This window comes from Dipodomys ordii, unplaced genomic scaffold, assembly GCF_000151885.1.
Source record: "Dipodomys ordii isolate 6190 unplaced genomic scaffold, Dord_2.0 Scaffold68, whole genome shotgun sequence".
Classification (NCBI taxonomy): domain Eukaryota; kingdom Metazoa; phylum Chordata; class Mammalia; order Rodentia; family Heteromyidae; genus Dipodomys; species Dipodomys ordii.
In genome coordinates this window covers 1,841,464-1,866,865 of record NW_012267284.1, presented here as the reverse complement: position 1 = coordinate 1,866,865, position 25,402 = coordinate 1,841,464, and the positions used below count along the sequence as shown (strand labels likewise).

At 55.8% G+C, this 25,402-nt stretch overlaps 2 protein-coding genes across 2 annotated transcripts in view; one reads left to right on the top strand and one right to left on the bottom strand.

The window, feature by feature from the left end:
• Nucleotides 1–18,199, top strand: part of LOC105990856 (chromosome unknown open reading frame, human C7orf50) — a 103,825-nt gene extending 85,626 nt beyond the window's left edge. Inside the window, exons 4-6 of the mRNA XM_013023373.1 lie at nucleotides 14,437–14,630; nucleotides 16,888–16,969; nucleotides 17,569–18,199. Of these exons, the coding sequence (XP_012878827.1) occupies nucleotides 14,437–14,630; nucleotides 16,888–16,969; nucleotides 17,569–17,748 (456 nt within the window). The 3' untranslated portion in view covers nucleotides 17,749–18,199. The remainder of the gene's footprint in view (nucleotides 1–14,436; nucleotides 14,631–16,887; nucleotides 16,970–17,568) is intronic.
• Nucleotides 18,200–19,649: 1,450 nt separating this feature from the next.
• On the bottom strand, nucleotides 19,650–24,079 carry LOC105990940 (cytochrome P450 2W1). The gene is made up of 9 exons (XM_013023472.1): nucleotides 23,897–24,079; nucleotides 23,337–23,499; nucleotides 23,069–23,218; nucleotides 22,790–22,947; nucleotides 21,242–21,409; nucleotides 20,869–21,007; nucleotides 20,604–20,788; nucleotides 20,113–20,254; nucleotides 19,650–20,004 (listed from the first exon to the last, which is right to left on the bottom strand). Exons 1-9 carry the CDS (start codon nucleotides 24,077–24,079, stop codon nucleotides 19,793–19,795), a joined length of 1,500 nt encoding a protein of 499 aa, XP_012878926.1. The 3' UTR covers nucleotides 19,650–19,792.
• Nucleotides 24,080–25,402: the final 1,323 nt, after the last annotated feature.

Genomic DNA, 25,402 nt, shown 5'->3' with positions numbered 1-25,402 from the left:
TGCCAGTCCTGAGGCTTGAACTCAGGGTCTGGGCACTATCCCTGAGCCTCTCTTTGCTCAAGGCTAAAACTCTATCACTTGAGCCACAGTACCACTTCCACTACCAGCTTTTTCTGTTTATATGGTACTGAGGAATCAAACCCAGGGCTTCATGCATGCTAGGCAAGCACTCTACCACTAAGCCACATACATTCCCAGCCTGAGGTTTTTTTTTTCACTATTAAATCAACATCTTACACTTTATTATGCACTTGCCTGTATATACAAATTTAGTGTTGACACATGCAATAAGAGAAATTAGAATAAACAGCCTCAATTACTAGATTCTATAGTCAGCTTTGTCTTCGCCGTTCTGTATTCTCAGTCCACAAGGATGTCGTAAGTGCTGTCCATGGTGGACTCATTTCAGAAGTTAGAGACTGTGCTCAGCTCAGCCTTTGGGTTTCAACAGAATGGAACTGAAACTCCACCGTGTTCCAGGCCAAATCAGCCACAAGAAAGTCATTCTGTCTGAGTTTCATTGTTGGAGAAGAAGAGGCTCCCTGGGCTTCAAAGCCAGAACTCAAGGTCTGTGACTCTGTACTATGCACAATGGGTCTGGCTATTGAGGTTCCTTCGGTTTGGGTCTCTGTGTTGAAGGAGTCAGGTGTCATGGAGAGCTGGAGTGTTCCAGAAGGCTCCGTAGGGGCAGATCAAAGAAGTTCAGATTCCTCCCTACAGCCATAGGGCTGAGCAGAGAGGTCTGCAAGCAGGAAGTCGGTCTGTGTCTCAATGTCCAGTGACTCTTGACTGACTAGGGGTTCATGGTGCTCAGTCTACTCTCTTCAGTTTGAGTCTGGATACTTTGAGGCTGAAAAGAACTCTTCAGTATCAAAATCGATCCCAGGATTCTGAGTTTGGCCAGAGGGAAGCTGGTGTCAGGTCCAGGATTTTGTTGGTTTCCCCTTCCCCCTCCACCCCCCCCCCCCCGTGGGGCTTGAACTTTGGCCTTGGACGCTGTCCCTGCACTCTTCAGCTCAAGGCAAGCGCTCTACCACTGGAGCCAAAGCAACACTTCCAGTTTTCTAGTGGTTAATTGGAGATAAGAGTCTCACAGACTTTCCTGCCCAGCTGGCTTTGAGCCATGATCCTCAGATCTCAGCCTCCTGAGTAGCTAGGATTACTGGCATGAGCCATGGGTGCCTGGCTTAGGTCCAGGATTTTTGTCAGACAAAAAGACTGGGGTCATTGAGTGTCTGACTAGGCAGGTTACGTGACAAGATGTTCTCTAAGTTACTTCATGAATCTATGGTTTGGGTCTAGTTGTCTGTCATGTTCTGTGTGGGGAGCATATTGCTCTGTGCACTGAAGTTTAGAATGGCTTCAGACCTCTCAGTATCTTGATTTAAAGTCTTGGGTGATTTTGAGATAGCAAAACCTGAGTCACCATCTCTGCTACTAAACTGCTGCTTATTACATTGCCTGTAGGAACATTGTAGGAGAGTTCACACTCCCACAAATGGCTCTGCACATGCCAGTGTGATCCATGGGTACTTGGGCAGGTGCAGGATTTTCATGCCACTGATTTGGGTTTCTCTGTAGATCCTGCCTTGCTGGAGACAGGCGTCCTGAAAGCTTGTCTGAGCAGCCATGGACGAAGTTATCTTAGGGCAGGAGCTTCTGGTGCTAACTGATGGGAAGGGACACTTGAGAATCAAAGGACAGATCTCAGTCTGAGAATAAGACAACACAGAGGAGTCAGGGCCAAGCCACCAAGCAGAAGGAATCAGGTTTGGTGAGGCAAATTGTTGAAGATATGCTGTTCTTCTGACATGTGTTCTCTAGTCCTTGTGATTGATTTTTACCCACGTTCACTTGAACACCTGTACACATTGGCTCAACAACAGGACTAATCCTTTTTTGAAAGAAGTAGGGTCTCCTTCACAGAGCAAGTGTCTTGAGTCCAGGCCAAGGATCGGAGTTCCCACAGACAAGGGCAGCCCCTGGCATGGGGGAAAACCACATGACTGGAAATTTAACCAGACCCACTCTGGGCTTTGGTAAAAGCACTTGAGACACTCCATGTCCTGGCATTGGAGCTATAGAGTCCTCAACAGAGGCGACTAGTTTTATTTCTGAAGTTGAGTTGGTTGGTTGTTCAGTGATTCTTCAATGGTCTCATTGGACAATTTCTGGCTTTGCAGGTAGTTTTCCCTTTTCCTTTTTTTTTTTAACTAGGTGGATCCTTGTGTCCTGCAGGGATCCCATGACCAGTTTGGTAGATGTGAGACTGCAGCTCTGTTCTGCTGGTATAGGGACAGCCACACACGCATGGGAAGGCCTTGCCACAGGCCTCTGCATGTCTTCAAGTCTCACTCGGTCCCATAGGAGATGTTGCACTTGCATTTACACCACTTCTCCGCATGCATCTTCATAAAGTGCTGTTTTACAAGAGAACATTGAGAAAACGGCCAGTCGGAACCTCTGGACATCCTTCAATTAGACAACAGTTTTCAAATCTTTTATTATTATTGGACTTACTAAGCCATCCTGCAGGCAGTGGCTCTTGGCCTGGTGCATGTTGAGCGTGGGGCTAATAGGCAAGATCTTGGCCACAGCCACACATACTACACAGATGTTGGTTGGCATAGCCTAGGACAGCTCAAGTCACTGATGGCTGGATCTGCTCTTGTGCTGCAGGCGGTGGCAGCTCCGCTCGCAGAAGATGGAGCAGCCGTGTCACCCACTGAAGGAGCCCTGGACTCTGCCATCACCTCCAAGGCTGCCATGGCTCTTGCCAGTTGGAAGTTTTTTGTTTTTGTTTTTTCCTTGTTTTTTGTTGGTCATGGGTCTTGAACTCTGGGCCTGGGTGCTGTCCCTTAGCTCTTCAGCTCAAGGCTAGTGCTCTATCACTTGAGCCACAGCCAGCACTACTTTCGGTTTTCTGGTAGTTAATTGGAGATAAGAATCTCACAGACTTTCCTGCCCAGGCTGAGTTTGAACCATGATCCTCAGATCTCAGCCTCCTGAGTAGCTAGGATTACAGGCATGAGCCACTGGTGCCTGGCTAGTTGGAAGTTTTTTTTAAGTTTCTGAAGTGGAGAGGGGGTGGCTCACGCCTGTAAAATCCTAGCTATTCAAGAGACAGATCTGAGGATCATGGTTCAAACCCAGCCTGGGCAGGAAAGTACAGTATGTGCTGGCCTGAGCTTAAGGGCAGCACCCAGGCCCTGGGTTCAAGCCCCACAACAGACCAAAAAAATAAAAAATAAAAAGGTTCCGGACATCAGGTTCTTTGTCCTAAAGTACAGATACCAATGGCAGCAGCAAGGTTCACTGTAGAGCAGAGGTATCTCCACCACCATCCCTGTTCCCCATCCAGCCACCTCAGGCCAGGCCTCTGGAGTCCACGTGTGGAAAGTCTCACAGCTACCCCAGAAATGGCCAAATAGAAAATCACTAGAAAATACATTCTATACCAGGAACCCCTGGCTCACCCCTGTAATCCTCGCTACTACAGAGAATGACATCTGATGAGTGAGGTTCAAGATCAGCTTTGGCATGAAAGTCTGTGTGACTCCTGATGCCAGAAGTGGGGACTGGGTTCGATTCCTCAGCACCACATAAGCAGAAAAAGCCAGAAGTGGCGCTGTGGCTCAAGTGGTAGAGCGCGAACCTTGAGCTGAAGAGCTGAGGGACAGCGCCCAGGCCCAGAGTTGAGACTGACCCCCCCCAAAAAAAAAAAAGCCAGAAGTGGAACTGTAGCTCACCTGGTAGAGAGCCAGCTTTGAGGAAAAACAGAACAAAACCAAACTAAGGGAACAGCAATCAGCTCCAAGTTCAAGCCCAGTACACATACACACACACACACGAAAAAAATAAAAATGGAAAAAACCCGCAGTCTAGATACACACACACACACACACACACACAGAGGAAAAAAATAAAAATGGAAAAAACACGCAGTCTAGATTCGGGCCCCGAGCCGGGACGGCCAGAGCAGTGTGCCTGGGCGCCTAGTTCTGCCTTTTCCACGCCCTTCTCGGGTTCACTGGTCCCCGCTTTGTCTGCTCCAGCTCCCTCGCCTCTCCGGGCCGCGATGCCTGGGCCCACGAAGCTGGCGTTAGGGACGGGACACAGACTGGAGCTGTCTGTGCAGTGAGGACAGTGCTGTGCTGCGCGGCCTCCCGCGCGTGCGCGCGCGTGCCCAGTGGCGTTTACTGAGCACCTGCTTGTGGCTGGACCCCCCCTGCCAAGGGATAGCGAGGACAGGCCGGCCAAAGGGAGCGGGCCCAGGAGGGGCGCCCAGGGGCCAGCCTGACAGGTGCTGGGATGCGGGAGCGGGAGGCAGCCGGGGCGGTGTTGGGCGCCTTCCCCCTGCGTGGCGGCGGAGCCCCGCGCCCGCTCCGCTTCCCCAGGCTCCCGCCGCGCCTCGCGGACAGCCGCGCAGAGGGCACCACGTGCAGCCGCGCAGGCCTCGCCCACTGCCGAAGCCACGCCCGCACACCGCCGGCGCACTTGCGTCACCGCCCAGCCGGCTGGATCTGGTTCCAGCCGAGCCGGCGGCCTGACATGCGCAGTGCGCGGGCGCTGCGGCTGGCTGCGGGGACGGGAAGGGACGGGACCGGCTGCGGCGGGCGCGTCTGGGGTGCTGGCCGCCTGTCCTGACGACGCCCGCCAGCCCAGAACGCGGAGGTCAGTGCGCCAGCAGGGGGGTGCTGTCCGGGCCGGGTTCGGTCCCACCCCGCGACGACAGGTGGCGGGAGGCGCTGGCGCCCGCAGCCCCGGCTCGGGGCCTGGCCGGCCGGGTGGTGGCCGTCGGGGAGGCCTCCCCTCCGGGGCCGCGTGACCTTGGGCGTCCGGGTCCGGCCCCGCCGCCACGGGCCCTCCATCCCCGGGCAGGTTAAACACCCGGCGTCCAGCCGCCAAGCCCCCGCCGGGTAGTGACCAGTTTGGCTAACGAATGACCTGGGTGCGAGGGGCTCGCTGAACCCATGCCGGCCGGCCCCTTCGGGCCAGCTTGGCAGTGCACTGAGTGGACACACGGGGGTGGGCGCTTGCTGGGTGAAGAAAGCACTACCCCACACCTAGCTGGACCAGGAAAACTGCACCGAACAATACGCCGACGGGGTGACCAGCTCACCGGCATTGAATGAAGTATTTCTTAATTGTGATTCTGCTGTGCTCTCATGGACCCAGTAACGTGTTTTGTTTTCTCCCATAGTGCCTTTGTGCAGGCCCTTGAACCATTTGCCACCCTGGTTCCGTGTTTGCAAGGCCCAGAGGGCACAAGTCTAGGGTGGAGTTGGAGAAGGAAGCAGCCTGTAGGTGAGAACATTAAAGTTTGTACTCACAGTGGGACCCTTCCAGCCTCTCCTGAGCCGTGGGTCCTTCAGGAAGAACAGAGCTTCAGGCTGGGAGGCTGGTGTGTCCCAGGGCCTAATTTGAAATACTACTTTGGGAAGTTGCTTTCTTTTTCCTTTGAGGGCTGCAACATGGATGTGGTGAAAATGTGTTCTTTACTGCATCCATGCATTGAGTGACTGAATTTATCTAATAGATGTGTGCACATGTGCTGGAGCTGGGGCTTGAACTCAGAGCCTGGGGCTGCACCTAAGCTTTTATTCCCCCCCCCCTTTTTCTTCTCTCAATGCTGAGTTCTACCACTTGAGGCACAGCTCAACTTTCAGCTTTTTGCTGGTTATCAATATGAGTCTCATGGACTTTCCTACCCAGACTGGCTTCTAATCCCAATCCTTAAATCTCAGCCTCCTGAGTAGCTAGGATTTCAGGCATGAGCCATCATCAACAACCAGCCTCAAGTTGGAATTTTAATAGCTAGGGAGTTTGAAATAGTCTTGGCCAGGTAGCTGGGATAGCAGAGAATTCTTTGTTAACATACAGGAGCATTACTGTGTGACCTTTGCCTTCCAACCCACTTAACTACTTGGGCCAGAAGCCATAGCTGTGATGTCCACATGGGCTGTCTGTGATGCTGGACTCCAAGCCACGGTGGCCCAGCAGTAGCCAAAGAAGTGGCATGCGTTTCACTAGAGTGAATCCATAAGCCAGGGACATGTCCACCTTCCCACAGGCACAACCAAAATTCTAGGAGGTGTTGAGGTCTGGCAGCAAGGGGTGGGGCCTTAGGGAGACCAGCTCTGGTCCCCGTTTCCCAGCAAACCTCTCTGGTAGTGGCTATGCCTACTTTTCCACACAGACTGTGAGGGGCTACCAAGAAGGGGCTGGAAGTTCCAGGTGTGAACCAGGAAGGATCCCCCTCAGGCAGTTTGCTGTGCCAGACACTGACCTGGCGGAGTGAGGGAGCTGCAACAGGAGAGGGCCCAAGCAGCCTCTTCAGTATGCTTCCTGTCTTATGAAGTCCTTCAGAGTGGTATGAGGGAACATTGTCTAGCTCTACTGGGGAGCAGTATAGTCCACAAGTGCCAGAGCCACCAGATGCTGGGGACATGGGTCGCTTCTTCCTGAACTGAAAATGTTGTCAGTTTGATCTCTAGGCCTTCCTGTCCTTTGCGTGGTGTTCTGGGATCTTGGCCTACACAGAAAACTTATCTGTAAAAAAAACTTATCTCCTCTTCTCCTGGAATGTGGAGGTCACCCTACAAGCTGGACATGAGCCTGAGTCCTCCCTCCTACCTCCCCAGCTTCTCCTTTCGGCCCACATCCCCACTTCCTCTTGCTTCCTCAGTCCACTGCAGTCTGCTACAATCTCAGTGGACCTCCATGGGAGCCCACCCCACCTTGTGCTGTCTGTTCCTCCTTCCACCTAGAGTGTCATACAGCAGAGATGGGGTCTCACATACCTGAAGCACCAGCACAAGGGATGTGCCCTTAGCTACTGTGGCACTGGGCCTCTGGCACCAGCTGGGCTGCAGTAGACCAGTGCTGCTGCTGCTGGCTTGTGAAGAAATGAGACAGGGTGATGGGTTTGTCATCTCGGTAGTCCTTTCAGCGGTATCCCTACTTCCTCCACCTCTCTTCTCTGCCCACCTCCAGGACTGGGCACTTGTAATCTTAGCTACTCAGATGATTGCGATTTGAAGGATCACAGTTTAAAGCCAGCCCAGGCAGAAGAGTCCAAGGTTCTGTCTCCAGAAGAAGTAACCAGCTTTAAGCCTACCTGGTAAAGTGCCAGCCAATCTGAATTAAGTGTCAGCCTCTGAGTTCAAATCCCCTCAGTACTGGCCAAACAAATGTTCCCCAGGAGGAGGCAGGCCATGTTGTGATATGAAACTTGTGTGGACTTGACGTGTGGACCACATAAAAATAGAGCGTTGCTTCTGGAAATAGGGAGAGAACTTCCCAAGAAGAAGGCTTCAGGGTCCTTTGCAGTTTGGGACTGTCCTCAGATCCACCTCCCAGGAGCAGGGCCTCTGGCCATGATGGGGAGCACAGATACCAGTGGAGCACTGCTTGCACCCTATTGCCACAGGCCCCTCAGCGATGGCAGAGCGTAGACGGGAGATGTGCCCAGTGGGGAAGACCCCTGCACCGAGTTAGTGGGGCGGCCACCCTCCCTGTCCTCCAGGAGCTCACGTATGCCTGCCTGTGAGCGCCTCGATGACAGAGCCGGTGTCCGCCCAGCTTCTGCCTGCTCTCTACCCTGCTGAGACTCAGACTGCCCTGTCCTCAAAGCAGCTTGTGCAGCCTGCAGCAGCAGCTCCGCTGGTCTGCCGCAGCCATTCCACTGCCATCAGGGCACAAAGTGGGGGAGTTATATTCCCTCGGTAGTAGAGAGGGAAGAGCCAAGTGCCATCTTGTCACAACCAAATGCTATATGGGAAGCAGGAGAATTGCCTTCTAAAAATTTAGGAATGTGTGTGCCATGTAACTGGGCCAGTTGAACCTATGTGCCTTGTGGTAAAAGAACTGGTGCTTGGTATGATGGCACATGCCTATGGTACCAGCTACAAGGACAGCAGAGATAGGAAGATCATGGTTCTGGGACAGCCTACAAAAAGTGAGACTTAAAAACTAAATTCCAAAGGACTACATGGCTCAGTAGTAAAGCAAGTACAAGAACCTAGGTAATGAGTACAATTTTTTTTGGACGATGTTAACCCCTTCCTTCGCTTTCCTCCAGTTTCCCCTCCCATCCCTGCCCCCAAGTTGCACAGTTCATTTTCCACATAGTGTATGCTGAATGCCATGACTACATTAATCCCTGTTACTCCTCCTTCCCACCCCAGCCCCCCCCCCACACACACACACATCCTAGGGCTTGAACTCAGGGACTGGGGGCTGTCCCTGAGCTGCTTTTGCTCAAGGCTAGTGCTCTGCCACTTGAGCCACAGCCACTTTTGGCTTTTTCTGAGTGTTTTGTTGGAAATAAAAGACTTACAGACTTTCCTGCCCAAGCTGGCTTCTAACTGTGATCCTCAGGTCTCAGCTTCTTGAGTAGCTAGGATGACAGGTGAGTCACCAGCATCAGCTGGTGAAAGACCTTGAAAGACCTTGTGGCCCGAGTCAGAGCACTTTGGTCTCACCATGGATGGACAGATCCTGTGGGAGGAGCCCGGCCAGCACCCATGTCTTGAACCACTGACTCCCACATCCACCTGTGCTGGAATTGGCATCATCAAAAGCTAAATTTGAAAACATTGTTGTTTCAGGAAAAGAAAAACAACGTTGCGCCTGTGTTGCCTTTTTGATGGGGCTCAGTCCTGTGGAGATCTTGAGCTCAGGCCGAGTCTGAGGAGATGGAAGGAACAGCTTGGGGAGGCGGGCAGGCAGGCGGGGGTCCCAGGCTCCAGACCCAACCTCACTTTGCTTGGGCAGAGGGCTACCTTCTCCCTTCACAGTTGCCATCACCTGGATGACTTTGATACCTGCAGTGTCCTCTGTGAGTGATGCAAGGGTAGCAGTGGGAGACCATCAGGGACTTCATGAGAGACAAGCAAGGCCTGGCACTATCCTCTGTCCTCTATAAGTGACCAGATGAGTGGCTTTCCTGTGCCCCTGGCTCACAGCTGCTCTGTGCTCAAAGATGGAGACTAGAAGAGGGTCATGTCCCTGCAACTATTATCTTCACATCAGGCCCCATGGCCTCTCAGGAAGTTAGTGGCCTCAGCACAGCCCCTAGGCGGGACTTGCTGACACATCGGTTCTCAGGTCACTAGTTCTACAGGGTCATTGCTTTGCTGGGTAATACCCAGTGAGAAGGCAAACCAGGCAGGTTGAACCCAGAGGGGTTCTTGAGGACACTGCTTTGGCCTAGGGACACTTTGATGTGTGACCCTGATAGCTCTGCTGTAGTTCTGGCTCCGTCCTTAGGAAATTTGTCAAAGCAAAGTAGCTAATGCTAACTGATGGGCTTTTGAGAGAGAGAGAGAGAGAGAGAGAGAGAGAGTGTGTGTGTGTGTGTGTGTGTGTGTGTGTGTGTACGCATGCACATTTGAGCAAGGGATTGAGCCCAGGACCTTGTGCATACCACATGCACATGCTAGGTAAGCACTCGCACTGAGCTTCACCCCAGATTCCAAGTGCTGGGATTGCCACAATGGCCAGACTGGGCAGTAAGGTAGGTTAAACCTTAGCCTTCTGACCCCCTAAACTGTAGCTGAGAAGTTTAGTTCTGAAGGAGTGACCCCTCCCCCCACCCTGTTATTCCAGGTGCATTCCAACATCAGGCAAACCCCCAGGTAAGCAGGGCAATATGCCTAAGCCTGGCTGTTAAGATTCCATTGTGGGCCTAACCTGTAGGGACTCTGATGCTGAACTGTGAGACCAGGAAAGGGTTAGGAGGTTGGAATGCCAGAAGGCTGAGAACTGGACCCTGAGAAGGCCAAACAGTCAAAGCAGACAGATGTAGAGCTGTTCTGAACACTGAAAAGCTTGAGACCTTGGATAAGGGGGTCAATTATCACTATGTATGGTTACCCTATTTTTTGGGGGGGGTCGGTACTGGGGCCTGAACTCTGGGCCTGGGCGCTATCCCTCAGCTCTCCAGCTCAAAGCTACCATTCTACTACTTGAGCCACAGCGCCACTTCTGGTTTTCTGGTGGTTTATTGGCAATAAGAGTCATGGACTTTCCTGCTCAGGCTGGCTTTGAACCGTGATCCTCAGATCTCAGCCTCCTGAGGAGCTAGGCTCACAGGTGTAAGCCACTGACACCTGGCTTATTGGTTATCCTATTTTCTGCTCTCACCTGCAGTCACCTCCCCTGTACTGAAGTCAAGTAACCTCTGTCTGTGCCCAGACCCTAGAAAAGCCTAACTGTACCCCCACCACCCGACACTACTGATCCTGTGGGGAGGTTTGCTGTCCCTCACTGTGCCTCAATAAACAGTCCTCACCTGTGGAGATAAAGAATCTGGCCTGTTCCTTTCCTTTCTCCTCCATTTTCTTAACAAGTTCCTAACAAGTCAGCAAGAGGGAGCAGGAAAGATGCCTCCCAGAGCCCTGTGGCTCGTAGCCATTGGAGCCCAGGGTAAAGACTATGAAGGGTACAACTTGCCCTAAGAGGAATAGAAGCCTAACCTCTACTCCTTCCTCAGCCCTGGTGCAGGACACCCAAAGGCCATTTGAGCCTGCCTCTACGTGCCCTCCCACCAGGCGGTCCTTAGGAGGTGGTCAGCCATGGTAACGTGTTCCTGAGCTCAGGCCTTTGAAGGAGGAGAGAGCCCATTTCCCAGACATACCCTGTGTGGGGTCCTGGTGTGATTCAACAGATATGGGGACCCTGACCAGTCAGGGCCCCAGGGGGCTCAGGGGCACTCCAGGTGGAAGAAAATAGACCAATGTCCACTGGGCTGTCCACCATTGGGCGGGGCTAGTGACTGGGCAGGAAGTGCCTCACCCCAGGACTGCATGAGCTGTGCTGAAATTCTGCCCCTTGTCTTAGGTTCTCATTCTAGTGATACCCAAGCAAGTGAGGCAAGGGCAGGCAGCTGCTGTGTGCACAGAGGACCAGGAGGCAGCCAGAGTGGCTGACTTGGAGAGATGCAGTCCATGCAACAAGCACCACCATGTGGGGAGAGGAGCAGCAGGCCAGGCTCGCCCTGCCCCTTTGCCACGGCCCAGACCCTCTCAACACAGGAAGCACAGGCTTGCTGAGTTGGCATCTCCCGTCCAGGACCTTCTTGTCTGCCCTAGTCCAGACTCGGAGCTGTGCGGTGACAATACCCCACCCCCACTCCCACAACCTAGCTGCCCTCAAGCCTGAGTCTGAGACAGCTCTGTACACCTATTTCAGATCCTCTGGGGGAAAGGGTTAGAGTTCCCTTCTAGACTTGGTGCTGCTCCCTGTGGGGCCGTGACTTGTCATGGGCCCACTGCAGGCCCAAACCCCAGAAGTCCCACTTTAGGTCTGGCCTTTCACCTCCATATGCCAGATAAAGAGACTTGGTGAAGAGCAGAGAAAGATTTACTCCATGGCAGCCACAGGAGGACAGCACTTAAGTACTTCTTCAGTGTCTTCAGGGGTGCAGACATTGGCTTCAGGCTACATAGGGAGAACTGGGGACAGAATGAGAAAGGTATGCAGTTAACGCAGTCCTGGGTCACAAGGGCATGACCTGGCTGGCCATGGCTCAGTCTGTAACTCTGGAGGCCTAGCAGGTGGTCTCAGCTTTGGGCTGCTTTTTTTTTTTTTTTTTTTTTGGTCAGTCATGGGGCTTGAACTATGGGTCTGGGCGCTGTCCCTCAGCTCTTGAGCTCAAGGCTAGCACTCTATCACTTGAGCCACAGCACCACTTCCGGTTTTCTAGTGGTTTATTGAAGATAAGAGTCTCAGGGACTTTCCTGCTTGGGCTGGCTTTGAACCGTGATCCTCAGATCTCAGCCTCCTGAGTAGCTAGGATTACGGGTGTGAGCCACTGGCGACCAGCAAAAGCAACTTTTAATGTATCTCTTACACTACAAAGAGGCCCTTCAATAGGATGCCATGAGGGCCCCACACTAGCACATAGGTGAAGTGGACTCCACGGCTCAGAGCCCTACACCCTTGGGTCGCTAGAGCTAGGTCCAACACTGACTTGAGTGGACTGTGCCCATCCAGATGTCCATGCACACTCTCACAGAAGTCCCCTGGCTGTGGAGACACTGAGCCCTACTGCAGAGGCTGAGGCTTCCAATAGGAAGAATGTTTCACCCAGGCACCTCACTCCATGGGTGCTCGGAAACAGTAGGCACTGCCCAGCCCTTGGCCCAGGCCAGCCGCCCCACCTGCATCTTCCCATTAGGAGCCCTCATGGGTCTCCGTGCGCGCCAAGAGGGCCCTGGGGGAGCTCCCCCACTCACCTGGGCAGGGTGGTGCCTTCACGCTGACTCAGAGGAGAGGGCGCTCTTCCACTCCAGCGAGCTCTGGGGAAGACTGGCCCTTCTTCCCCTCCAGTCACTGCCTCTGTTGGCCTCCAAGTGCCTAGGGATGGTCTCCTGAGGCCAGAGCATGCTGTCTTCCCCATCCCCTCAGCCCCGTGCACCCTTCAAACCCCAAGGGTTCAGAACAGCCAGATTTCAGCCAAGGCCTGACACCTCTGATGAGATACAAAACAAACGACTGCCACATTGAGACTGTGTGCAGGATCCTTGGTGGTGGGTCACATGTGGCAGTCCTGCCCTCTACCCTATGTACACCATACCACGACACGACATCTGAGGAGAAAGCGCTACAGAAAGCCACGCCAGGCACTTAGCTCAAAGCACAGCCTACACGGTCAGCCAGACAGGTGGTCCACCATGGGCTGCTGTGGCGCTGCTGGCCTGGCATGGGGAGGGTCTGCACTGGGAGGGCCGTTTGTGGCTCCTGCCCACTTAAGCCACCTGGGCCTGCAAAAACTGGCAGCGTTGGTCAAGCCTGCCACACCTCTCTCATGTGTGCTTATGTGTGTTTACGTGTGTACCAGTACTAAGGCTTGAACTCAGGGCCTGGAACCTGTCCTTTAGTTTTTTCACTCAAGGCCAGTCTCTACCCCTTGAGCTACAGCTCTACTTGTGGCCTTTTGGTAGTTCATTGGAGATAAGAGCTGGCTTTGCACTGCAGTCCTCAGATCTCAGCCTTCTGAGTGACGCCTAAGGCAGCCGGCCTCTCAAAGCACTTGCATGCCTTGCCCTGTATACAGTCTCATGGCACCTCTTGGTGCCGAGCACTGGGGAGAGGGAGCACAGGTATCCAAGGGGCCCCTTCCTCCCGATGGTGCATGCGACTAAGAGGCCCAAGGCTCCTGACAAGGCCTTGAAGTTACCCCAGCAGCCCTGGGAGCAACTCCTCTGGTAGGAGGCACTGGAGAGCAGCTCTTAGCAGATGGGGTATGCTGGGGTGAATGCCTGTGAGGGACCCTGCAGGGAGAAGGGAGTCCTGCGTGTTTCATTCTGCCTTGTTTTGTAGGATGGGGCTCTGAGAATCTTTACACACAGGTAGGGGTTCACCCTTCCCTGAAGGGTTGGGGTGGTATGTGCCAGGCTCTTCACCCCACTCCGTTTCCTGGCCCTGAGTTGGGTCAGAGTAAACACACAGTCTCACACTGTTCTGCTTTTTCCAGGAAAGCTGAGTGGACTCTACTGTCAGCATCTCCACTCTGTGTCCCCTGACCAGAAAGGCCTCGCTCTACTTGATGCTCTCCAGCACCTGTTGGCTCTTGTTTGCTTGGGGGGGTCCTCAGTGTAGCTAGAAACTCTGCTTGAGGAATGAGACCCAGTAGTAAGGACCACACCAGACACCAGCCCCATCCCCCACACCCAGACCAGGCAGAGCTGGCAGCCAGCAGGCAGTGCTGTCTAAGATTGCTGGAAACATGGGGTTTCAGGTGGTGGTGATATATTTGTTTTTGCTTTTTTTTTCTTTTGGGGGGCAGGGGAGCGCAGAAAGAGAAGGGGAAAGGGTAAACAAGTACAATCATGCTGTCCAGTAGACACTGTGTGGAAAATAATCTGGGCAGAATGAGAGGGGGGAACGGGGAAAGCAGAGGAAGTGGTGACATTGTCCAAAAAAAGCAATGTACTCATCAGACATAGGAAATGGCAGCCCCACTGTACAACACCTTGATACTAGCAAATTGTATTTAAGAAAAAAGGGGGTAAATGCTGCCCTCTTGTGGCCATGCGGGGATGGCACAAGGCTGTGTAAGAAGGCCCTGGACAGACTGGGCACACACCTGGTGGCTTCGGCACTCCCTGGAGAGCCACCGCCCGTGACCTCTGCCGGAGGGTGGGAAGCGGGGGAGGGGTGTCACAGTGATGGATGTGCGCAGTGGACACGTAGCTCAGCACACCAGGTCCAGCAAAGCCGAGCCCTGCTCCTCCCATGGCTCTTGCTCATTGTCATTGTCATCTGACCTCCATTACAGCACAGGCTCAGCTGACATGTCACATGCAGGATCCAGGCCAGACCTCAGGGGTTAGGGCCCAGTGCCCTGCACATGAGGGGGACCCTAACATGTACCATCCCTGCTCCACAGCCACCCCAAACCTAACCAGTGCTGTCCTTGACTTGCAGGGAGCAGCAGGGAGCAGTGTTCAGGACTCAGACCCTGAGCTGTCCCCAGAGGAGAGGAGGGTCCTGGAGAGGAAACTGAAGAAGGAACGGAAGAAGGAGGAGAAGAAGCGGCTGCGTGAGGCGGTCATTGCCACTGTCCAGGCCCTGCCAGCCAAGCGTTCAGGTGCAGAGCTGGCCCTGGATTACCTCTATGGGTAAGTCCTGTCATGTGGTTGTAGGGCATCCTACCCCTGCCAGGGCGCTGGGCTGGGTGCCAGCTACCCCGGGACAGGACCATCTCCCAGCCTGCCTGAGACCACTTTTGTCTCCTTCGCCTATTGGCTATTGTTGTGTCCTTCCTGTCCTGCAGCTGCAGTTGCCTAGCCCTGTACACGGGTACCTGGAACAACCACCCAGGCCACAATGGCAGCCAGATCAGGCCCCACCCACCCTGCACCCAGAACTCTCTTTCCAGGCAAACCTGATCAAAGCTCCGTGTGGCCTGTGGGGCTGGAGGGACTGGGGTACTTGAAGGTGAACATGCCCCTCGGGAGGGACTTGCCTTCCCAGCAGCCCAAGAGGCAGCGAGGGCTCAGCAGCTTCTGTGCACATGGGCATGGCTGGCCCCCAGCCCTGGGCAGAGCAGGCTGTTTTAGGCCCAACAGAGGGATCCAGGCAGAGCCTGGGGACTGGTGGCTGGGGAGGCTATGTTCTGCCTACAGACAGGAGACTGCTCCCATGGTGGCCACCAAGCCTCTGGGTTTCATCCTGCGCCCCTCTTCCCTCTCTAATCAGTGTATCCTGGAATCCATGTACTGAGGTTTCTGGGGTGGAGGCTCTGTGGCTGACCAGGGTATCCAGAGCCCTCAGAAGCTGGCATGCTTTGAGGGTGACTTGGAGCAGGTGTTGCTAGGCCTGAAGTGCCAGCGAGACATGGGAGCAAACAGATTTCTGTGCACAGGCTCAGACGCCAGAGCAAGCCTCCAGTCCTGGAACCCACTGGGAGCTCAGCCCATGGCAGCTGGGCCTCAGAGCCACATGCCATGTGGCTAGCCCTGCCCTTGTAGGACCAGCATTGTTTCTGAGTGGGCTGGGCCTGGTCCTGGCTGCACCCGCCTATGTCCTCCCTGGAGTATTGACACATCCTCATCTTCCTCCAAATCTGTGTGGAGCCTCTCCCTACATCCCAGAGATGGCCATGCTCAGCCCCACTGTGCCAGGCTGGGGCACCACCACCATCTTCAGAGCTGAGGGACTGGAAGAAAAGTCCAGTGGAATGTTCAGATGGGATATTCTAGATTGCAACTGACCTGGGTGGGTGAACCAGTCATGTGCTATTAGAGGACAGAAAGTAGCCACAGTGATTTCAGTGGGGACAGTTTATTGTAAAGGACAGCTGGAGCCTAGTGTAGTGATGCATGGCCTTAATCCCAGCTACTCAGAAGACTGAGATTGGAAGGATCAAGGTTCAAGGCTAGACAGTCAAAAAGTTAGCAAGACTCCATCTCAACAAGTAAGTCAGGTTTTGTGGCATGGGTCTGTAATTCCAGCTATATGAGGGGCTGTAGGTAGGAAGATCACCGTCTGAGGTTGGCTCTTGGCTAGAAAATAAAGCAAAAAAGGGATGAAAGCCAGACTCAAGTGATAGAGCACCTGCCCAGTGAGTATGAGGCAGGGAAGTGTGGCTGAAGGCCCACTCTGTTTTCCTAGGATCAGCAGTGAGGGGCTCGGCACAGAGATGGTTTAGACCGGTCCCTGGCTAAGAGGCCAGGGTTCCTGTGGGCATTGGTAACTTCCTGGAGCCCCTCAAAGGCCTGCATAAAGCCACCTGCCTGCCACCCTGTCAGGCCATCCTTGTATCAGGACCCCCCCTTCCCTTCCCACTGTCCCACGTGGCCCTCTTAATCCTGCATGCTCTACCAACCCCCTGCCCCCCAGCCCTTCCTCACTCTTCAGCGTCTCTCGGGTGAACAGGGCCACAGGCAACACCTGTGGAGCTGTTCAGGCAGGTGACACCAGGCATTCAGACCTGATACAGAGGCCTGTTCAGGCTGTAACGGAGGCCAATCTCGGGGCCAACCTGGGTGGGTGTCCCTTGTCTCTGCCCCCACGTCAGCAGGGAAGCCCTCTCCTCACTGTCCATCTCACGATCCAGAGGCATTGTGGCCCTGACCCCACATGCCCTGGGCCCGAGGGAAGAGGAAAGGCCGTGGCCTCTCCTGCCACAGATGCTGCTCAAAGGATGGCTGGTGCAGGAGATCAGGAGTCTTATGGTGGCGTCCTCTAGTTTTTCAGTCCTGCTCCAGATGTGGGCACCACAGAGGGTGGGAGGCCCCATGCGAGCGTGCTGAGGTGGCCCTGAGCCTCAGCCAGACTTGTCCCATGACACAGTCCCCTTGGGTGGGGAGGAGTCCCATGCCATTCACAGCCCCTGGGATCTTTGTCCAGTCTGAGATCAACCCTGCTCCCCAGGTGGGCCCGGAAGGACGCGAGCTGGAGATTCCAGAAGACAAGGCAGACCTGGCTGCTGCTGCACATGTACGACAGAGACAAGGTCTGTGTGCCGTGGCGGTGGGTGGGTCTCCCACGCAGCCAGGGCCAGGCACATGGTCTGGCTCAGCTGCAGCAGCAGGGAAGGACTGTCCTGGAGGTCCTGTGTGGTTTGGTGCCAAGTCTTTCCATGTCGGACACACCAGGACCCTGCTCCCAGCCACACAGCCCAGGTGCGCGCGCGCACGCACGCGCGCACACACACACACACACACACACACACCAATCTCAAGGCACCTGCCTGTGCCCACGTGCAGAGCCAAGTGCCTGCTCTGGAGTGCCATGGTTCTATAGATTGAAATAGTATTGTTGTTGTTGTTTGTTTTGTCCATTGAGGATCTTGAACTCTGGGCCTGGGCAATGTCCCTGAGCTCTTCAGCTCAAGGAGAGCGCTCTACCACTTGAGCCACAACACCACTTCCAGCCTTTTGGTAGTTAATTAGAGATAGGAGTCTCACAGACTTTCCTGCATGGATTTGCTTCAAATCATGATTCTTAGTTTTCAGCCTGCTAAGTAGCTAGAGTGAGCCACCAGGGCTGGGCCTGGCATCTTGTCTGTCCCTGGAGGCCCCACCAGGCTGAAATGTTCCTCTTCTCCCTCAGGTTCCTGACGAGCATTTCTCTACCCTGCTGGCCTACCTGGAGGGGCTGAAAGGCCAGGCCAGGGAGCTGACCGTCCAGAAGGCTGAGGCCCAGATGCAGGAGTTGGATGAAGTGAGCGAGGATGCCGCCCTGCTGGAGAAGGCTGGGCGCCTCCGGCAGGTGTTACAGCTACTCTCCTAGCAGACGGATGGGGGCTTGGACGCCACCGGCAACCCTCAGGGGGCACTGACCACCTCCCTCAGGGTGCTGTGGGAACAAACAGGCCACCGGCAGGTCAGCTGCACAGGTCTGAGGCTGCCCAAAGCCATGGGCTATTTTCAGAGAGTCTCTGAACCCTCAGCAAGGTCTGGGTCTTTGCATAGCACATGAGTCCCACCACATGGCTCCAATTCCAGGACATGGCCATTGAGCAAAGTCTGTTGTTTTGTTTTTTAACCAGCAACATCTTAAAAACTGGCCAGTGGCTGGCCCTCTAAGCCAGCCAGAGCTCCACTTTGGGGTGTGGGGTTCACCAAGTTGGCCCTGAGTGTTTGGTCCAGAAACCCTCCAGCACAGCTGACCACAGCACCATCCCCTGCCTCACATCCAGTCCCTGCCTGGCTTCCTGGAATTCCTGTGGTGGGGAACATGAGCTGCCTGGCCACGTTTACAATAAAAGCGGCCAAGGCCCTGCTCTGTAGCTCACTCACTCTCTCCTGGGTCAGCATCAGCCGTAGCCGTGGCCTCCCCAGGGTGGAGGCCAGCTTCATAGGGACATTTCTAGCCATCTGCACTGACTGACCACTGCTCCAGGCTACCTTCTCCAGCAAGGGTTGTCTCTCTGTGTTCCCCACAGAGCACGGCCCATAGCTCAGGGTGAACAGGGTATACAACCAATTGGGTGGCCAGCAGGGAGGTTGACGTGGCCAAGGTGCTAGCCAGGGCCAGTGGGGCTGAGGCCAGGCCAACCCACCCCCAGGCCTTGGGCCTAAGGATGCCTCCTAGTAGTTCAGTAAGAGCAGGCCACGGCTTGCCACAAAGCAGGCCATTCAGGCCACAGCTGCCAGTTTGGGGGGGTAGCCCCTCACCCAAGCAGTGGGTCCGTAGCCACCTCTACTACCCTCGGGCGTCCCGCCACAAACGTCACCACTACCAGATGCCAGTGGCTCAGCCTGTGATCCTAGCTACGCAGGAGGCTGAGATCTGAGCATCGTGGTTTAAAGCCAGCCCAGCTGTGAGACTTAACCTCCAATTAACTACCAAAAAAGCTGGAAGTGGCACTGTGGCTCAAGTGGTAGAGCTCTAGCCTTGAGCAAAAGAAGCTCAGGGACAGCACCCAGGCCCTGAGTTCAAGCCGCAGGACCAGTAAAAAAAATAAAACAGAGGTAGAGTTGTGACTTAGTGGTAGAGCACCAGCTTGAGTGGAAAAGCTACCGGAAAGGATAGTGCCAAGGCTCTGATTTCAAGCCCATCACAGGTACACAAATGCATGTACACACATACCAACAACAAAGGCAAGGTGACCAAGAGCCTGCTGTGGCCTATCCCATGGCTGGCCTCTGCTCTGAGAGTAGGGTTAAAGGACTGGCCCAGGGCCTCTGTTCCTCACATGCCACCTGCATCCCTGGCTCTGAGGAGGCCACAGGGATCAGGGTCTCCTCCCCTAGCAGCCAGTGCCCCTGTGGGTGCCTTCACCCTGTGCTGGCTTATAGCACTGCTGATGTCTAAGCCTCAGTCCTGCGGATGCTGGTGAAGTTTGCAAGCCCTGCTGGTGACCCATTTCACAGATGGTGAACTGAGGTCCGGATGGAAGAGGTCTTCCCCAGGTCCCCAGCACATCCAGGCAGATCAGAGGTGGTGAGTGGGTGGGCCTGGTGAATCCTGCCCTGCCAGGAGCTGTATGAATGGATGTTGCATGTAGGGTGCACTGGGAAGCTGCAGGGGAGGCAGCTGAGATATAGGGACCTAAGGTGTGTCTGAGGTGCAGGTCCAGGTGGGAAGAGCCTGGACGTTGCTTAGGTCTGGGGTGGGAGTTGAGGGAACAGGCCAGTTGTCTGCCTTGGGGCCTGGATAGTGGAGAAGTCTATGGTATTTAGGGTATGGGAACCTGGGAGCAATTTGAGGCCTTGGAATACTCAGCCTGTGCTGGCTGTGGGCAAGGTGGGGGCCCCAAGCAAGGGGCTACCACACCACCTCATCAGGGGTATCCTGGGCTGTGGAAAGCCAGGGTATGGAGGAGGGTACCCTAGTGCTTCCCCTGTTGGATCGGCCTGGCCCGGGGCAGCACTCGCAGGGCCTGGGCTGGTGGCCTCATGGTGAAGGCTGGAGTGGGCTCAGTGTTGAGAGCATCAGGGCTGATGCCTGGCGGGGGCAGCAGCTGGAACCGCTGCAGCAGGCCTGCGAACAGCTGGAAGAGTTCCATCTTGGCCAGGCTCTCTCCAATGCAGACTCGGCGCCCTGTGTGGGAAATGGAGCTAGGCAGGCGAATGCCAGGCTGGCTACTGGAGGGGAAGGGAGAGCAGGGGGCAGGACAGAGCTGACAGCTAGGAGCCACAGCCTGGGTACCTGTAGAGAAAGGCAGGAAGGCTGCCCGCTTCACAAAGCGTCCTTCCGAGTCCAGGAAGTGCCCTGGGTTGAACTGGCCTGGTGTCTCCCACTGCGTCTTGTCCAGGAGCACAGAGGTCAGTAAGGGGATCACGGGCGTGCCCTGAGGGCAGGGGTCCCAGTTTGAGTGCCAGAGGCTCCTGGAGCCAGGAGGAGCCAGCTACCCCCACCTGCTGTTATAGTTAGCCCTTGTCAGGTGGCACCCAGGCACTCACCTGGCCACAGCACACAGTGAAAGCCCCCCCAGAAGCAATGGACCCCCCACCAGGAAACAGACAGCAAAGAGCCCCTGGGGACAGTGAGGGAACCCAATCTCTGGCTCTGACACTCCTTGCTTCCAACAAAGGAGAGCTGGCATCCATCCCTGAGACTCAGACATCTTGGGGTCCCAAGGCCCCACCCACCCCAAGTGGGAGGGAAGGCATGAGCCAGTCCCCCCCACCAGTCCTCACCTTGGGGAGCAGATAGCCACACAGCTTCACGCAGCTGGATGTACAGCGGGCTACATGGGGCAGAAGGGTGATGAACCGCTGGGCCTCGTGCAGCACGGCGCAGGTGTAGGGCAGCACCTGCTGGTCCTCTGGCTGGGGTGGCCGCCCATGGCCCAGCACACGGTCCAGTTCCTCCTGTACTCGGTCTGGGCCAGAGGGCAAGAGCCATGTCTCTAGGAGCTCCAGATCCTACCCTAAGTCCCACCCACCGGGGAGGACTCCTCACCTTGCACACCCGGGTGCTTGGCCATCAGGAGCATGGCCCACTGCAGCGTGGCCGATGTGGTCTCTGTGCCAGCCATGAGCATGTCCAACATGCAGGCTAGGACGTTGGCCTCATCAAATAGGCCCTCCTGGTCATCCCCCTATGTGGCAGGTGGGCAGGGTGTGGCTGGAGGTCTGGCGTCCATCCCCACCCTATGACCACCCCAGCTCTGGGCCCTGATGGGTGCATGGGTGGGATTGATGGCATCAGTGTCTGCTGAGCACCCACTCATCTCCCTGTGCCCAGGGCCTGGAGCTGGAAATGAGACAGGGCAGACAAAGACCTCTCCCCCCAGCCCCACCTCCCTGGGTAGGGCCACAGGCCTTGGCCGCACCTGGCCCTGCTGGATCAGAGCATCCATGTAGCTTTTCACAGAGCCACACCAGTCCCTCTGACGCTCATCCAGAAAGATCTTTAGAATGGCCTGCACCTCCTTGATCTTGCGCAGGACGGGCCGATGCAGCTGAAGCAGGGCACCCAGCCAGGGGAAGATGTTAAACATCTGGTTGGAGGACAGGGGGTGGAATGGGGTGAGGAGCAAGCCCTGTGGGGGAACCAGTCACCAGGGACAGGTCCAGGGCCTTTGCCCAGGGCTCTGGCTGCTGTGCTGGTGCCGTGCTGGCTATGGCCACTAGAGGACACTGGGACCCAGGGATTCACGAAGGAGCTGGGTGGCTTTGTGTGAATCTCAGCAGCTGCACCCTACCATGGATTGCTAAAGTAGGAGGGAAGAGGGACTGGTGGCATGGATGGGCCCACGTTTGCTGCCGGTCATCTCCAAGACCCCCACACCTCGCAGGGAGAGAAGCAAGGTGGGCTCAGCACCAGCAGTTGCTCAGTAAATCCCAGCTGCCATCCTGCTGACCCCATGGGGAATCTCACGTGGCACCCACAGAAGGAAGCAGCTGTTCCACTGGCTGGAGCTGCCCGGAAGAACCACAGCTGCTCCCAGCCAGAGCTCTGGGCTTGCGTGGCTCGGCCTGGTGCTCTCTGAGGCTGCAGCCCTGTCTGGCCTTAATGCATACACCACATGCCTGGGACGCTAGGCCAAAACCAGACCTAAGTTTAGGGGCAGCACCGTAAACCCAGGACACAGTGATGCCAAACTCACCTGTTAGCCCAATGAGCTCCCTTCCCATAGCTTAGTGCACTCCTCCTCTCCACAGCTTAACACGCTCCCTTCCTAGGCAACACTAGACCCATTTATTAAAGGCAGTAAATAATCAGCCTCCAACCCCCTTTACCTTGGGATGGCTCTTCTCTGGGGTAACTACCAGCATATAAGGCAATAAGAGCCCCTTAGAGTGATCTTCAGGTCTGGGCAGCTGCAGGACCCTTGTCTACTATTTGTGCAGCAGCCCCTGGCCCTCATGTCCACACCAGGGTCTCTACCTCCTAACCCCTTCTAGCCCCTCCTAAACCTCCTAGGTGATATAGGTCACCCCAGACAATAGCCGGTGCTTCTCCCTTGTAAGAAGGGGTCTTGCCAGCCCCTTTCCCAGCAACAAACCCTTCTTTATTCTCCGTGCCTGGATGTCTGCGTGGTTCTCTGGCAAAGTCCACTCTAACTTCACCCCTCTGGATGTCAGAACTGGGTTTTGTGACAGCTGTGTTATGAATGACCAATGAAGAGTGCAGGAGAGGAAGAGGCCCTCTTCCCCTGTTATGTCTAGTACTGGTGCGTATGTGTGGAGAAAATGGGGGGCCGTTGCTCCCGAGTGCACAAATCAAAGGACAGCAGGTTTGACCACAGGGCTAATGACTGGGGTGGGAAACTATGAGATGTCCTTGCAGTACTGGTCTCATAGTCCAGAGACAGGGCCCCCTCCCCAGCTTTTTTTTTGGGGGGGGGGCCTACTGTGGCAGGACATTGGCCTCTTACCTGTACACTGGCTGAACCCATGAGAACCATGACCTCATCAATGAGACCCAGCAGGGACACAAACATAGGGTCCTGGTACTTGAACCTCTGGCCAAAGAGGAGCATGAAGGTGATGTTGGAAGGCGCCCAGCCCAGCTGGGCCAGGGGAAAGGGCCGGCCTGGGGAGGGGAAGACAAGCGTCAGGTGGGGAGGGGGTCCATGGAAAGACGACCAGCCCCAGCTCGCCTCCATAGCTGTCCAGCCCCAGCTCACCTCCATAGCTGTCCAGCCCCAGCTCACCTCCATAGCTGTCCAGCTGCTCCGTGAGACACGCCAGCTCCTGCAGCACCTTGTCGGCCATGGACCCCTGTCCCACGCCCAGACCATGCAGCGCACGTACAGTGAACTGCCGGGCTGCCCTCCAGCGCCCCCCAGAGGAGAAGAAGATACCTGCAGGTAGTCAGCATGTTCCCCTCTTGTGATGGAAAAGAGCCCCTGGGCACCTGTCCTGCCTGGACCAGCCTAGGAAAGCCAGGCCCCTCCCCACCTGGCGGGGAAATGCACCTACCCCCGCCTTGCTGGATGAGCTGAAAGATAGGAATGGGTGGTCTGTCAGCCAAGTCCTGCCCAGTTCCCACCAGGGCCTCCTTCACCGCCTCGTAGCCCGTCAGCACTACGGTTTTCTGGAGTCCCAGGTGGACAGTGAACACTGGACCGTAGCATTCTGAAAGCTGGTGGGGAGCAGGCAGGGCTGAGCCAGGAACCCCCATCCCAACCCTCCCATATCCATGACCCACCTCGGGTCTCCAGCCCTCAGCTCACAGTAAAGACAGGCAGAGGGAAGCAGTGTGTGTGCCCTGAGCCACCCTCCCCTAGGGGTCAGCCTGGTACAGCAGTTAGGCAAAGCCCAGCCCAGGACTTGTCTCTGCCCCCAGCCCACCGAGGGATTAGGAGCACAGTGGATGCCCCGGAGGATGCTGCTGTTTACTTGTTAGCTTCTAGGCCACAACCAGGAGCAACTGCTTTTGGAAACCTATAATTCTCCCTAAAGGCCCCCTACTCCAGGCAGCCCAACATGCCTGCCACCCGTGGACAGCCTTGGCTGTACCGTGGGGCTGCCGGACCTACCTCCATCAGCCACCGGTCTTGTTGGGACACCCGCAGCAAGTTCAGGTTCCCCACGATGGGCAGTGGGCAGGGTCCAGGGGGCCATCGTGGGGCTGGAGAGGGGGCCTGGCCAGAGGCACTGAGTAGCCACCAGAACCCCACAACCAGCAGCAGCCCCCCAAGCCCTAAGACTAACAGGGCCATGCACTCAGCGGACAGGGAGGCCCCAGCTCCCCGGGGCCCCGTCAGCCCTGCACCTTATAGCTGCCCTCCCCAGGGTGTGCCGCACCCCACCCACCCTACCACCCTGAGAATGTGGAACAAGCAGTTTACAGGGGCCCCAGCCGACCATGACTTAAAGTGACAGGCTGTTTAGAATGTGGAGTTGGCTTCATGGCGGGGGGCGGGGGCCCTTGAGCTGCAGAGGCTTGGTGGGGGGTGAGGGGGTCCGAGGGCCACCTGGAGCCAGGCCACCAGGATGCCTGTGTCCCCACGATGTGTGCCAGGCCCTAAAGCCACAGCGCCCTGGCTGTCCTATCCTTGACTTCAGACCTGCCAGTTCTGCATGGTGTCTCCACTGGAGTGGGACTGGGGTCGTAGCTCTGAGAAGGGGGATCTCATTACTCCTTCAACTCTGAGCCTCCTGCAGAGGGATTCTAGGGGTGGCAGGTTCAGGGGATGCCATGTACCACACATGGAACAGTTCTCCAATCGATGCCACACACACCCCCTCCCCAGCAACCCCTTCCCCCTTCCCCGCCACCCTGGAAGGCCCCAAGCCCCAGGTCTGCAGAGGGATGACAATGCCATCTGGTGGCCATGCTTGCCAATGCAAGCTCAGCAGGAGCTGCCCTTGGTGTAGGCTTTCTCCACCCCCCCCTTTTTTTTTCTTTTTTGGTCAGTAATGGGACTTGAACTCAGGGCCTAGACACTGTCCCTGTTCAAGGCTAGTGCACTACCACTTTGGGCCACAGCACCACTTCCAGTTTTCTGAGGTTAGTTGGAAATAAGAGTCTCACAGCCTTTCTTGGCCAGGTTGGCTTTGAACTGTGATCCTCAGATCTCAGCCTCCTGTAGCTAGGCATGAGCCACCAGCACCCAGCTCTGGTGTGGGTTTTCAAGGGCTACCACTTGTCAGGGACAAGGGTCACTGCTATCCCAGGCATGGACAGAACAGGACAAGGAGCTTCTGCCAGCTGCCGAGAGGGGTGACCCTTCAGACTTCAGCCAGGTTGGGCAGGCTTGCTCAGCGGCAGGTAGCAGCTTTATAGCCCTGTCTTTCTGCCCCCCAGTTATATCCTCCAAGCCCTTGTTGCTGGGCTGAGGAGGCAGCACACTGGGAATGTGCTGGGAGGGGCTGGTGGCTGTTGGCAGCAGAAGTGGCTGGGCCTGATTCACACCACCTGCCCCAACATGAGGCAGAGTCCTGTCCCCCAGCAGGGGCCCCTTACTGGGGGGCTGGCTCCCAGGGGATCATCCACACCCAGCAGGGGCCCCTTACTGGGGGGCTGGCTCCCAGGGGATCAT

What these genes read in the sequence shown, in the direction of transcription:
- LOC105990940 (XM_013023472.1), bottom strand. Translation starts at nt 24,079, where the DNA reads ATGGCCCTGTTAGTCTTAGGGCTTGGGGGGCTGCTGCTGGTTGTGGGG. An exon ending in TGGGTTCAGCCAGTGTACAG is followed by an intron (nt 21,410 to 22,789) that starts GTAAGAGGCCAA and finishes TCCTCCAACCAG; the next exon opens with ATGTTTAACATCTTCCCCTG. An exon ending in CAAGCACCCGGGTGTGCAAG is followed by an intron (nt 20,789 to 20,868) that starts GTGAGGAGTCCT and finishes CCTCTGGCCCAG; the next exon opens with ACCGAGTACAGGAGGAACTG.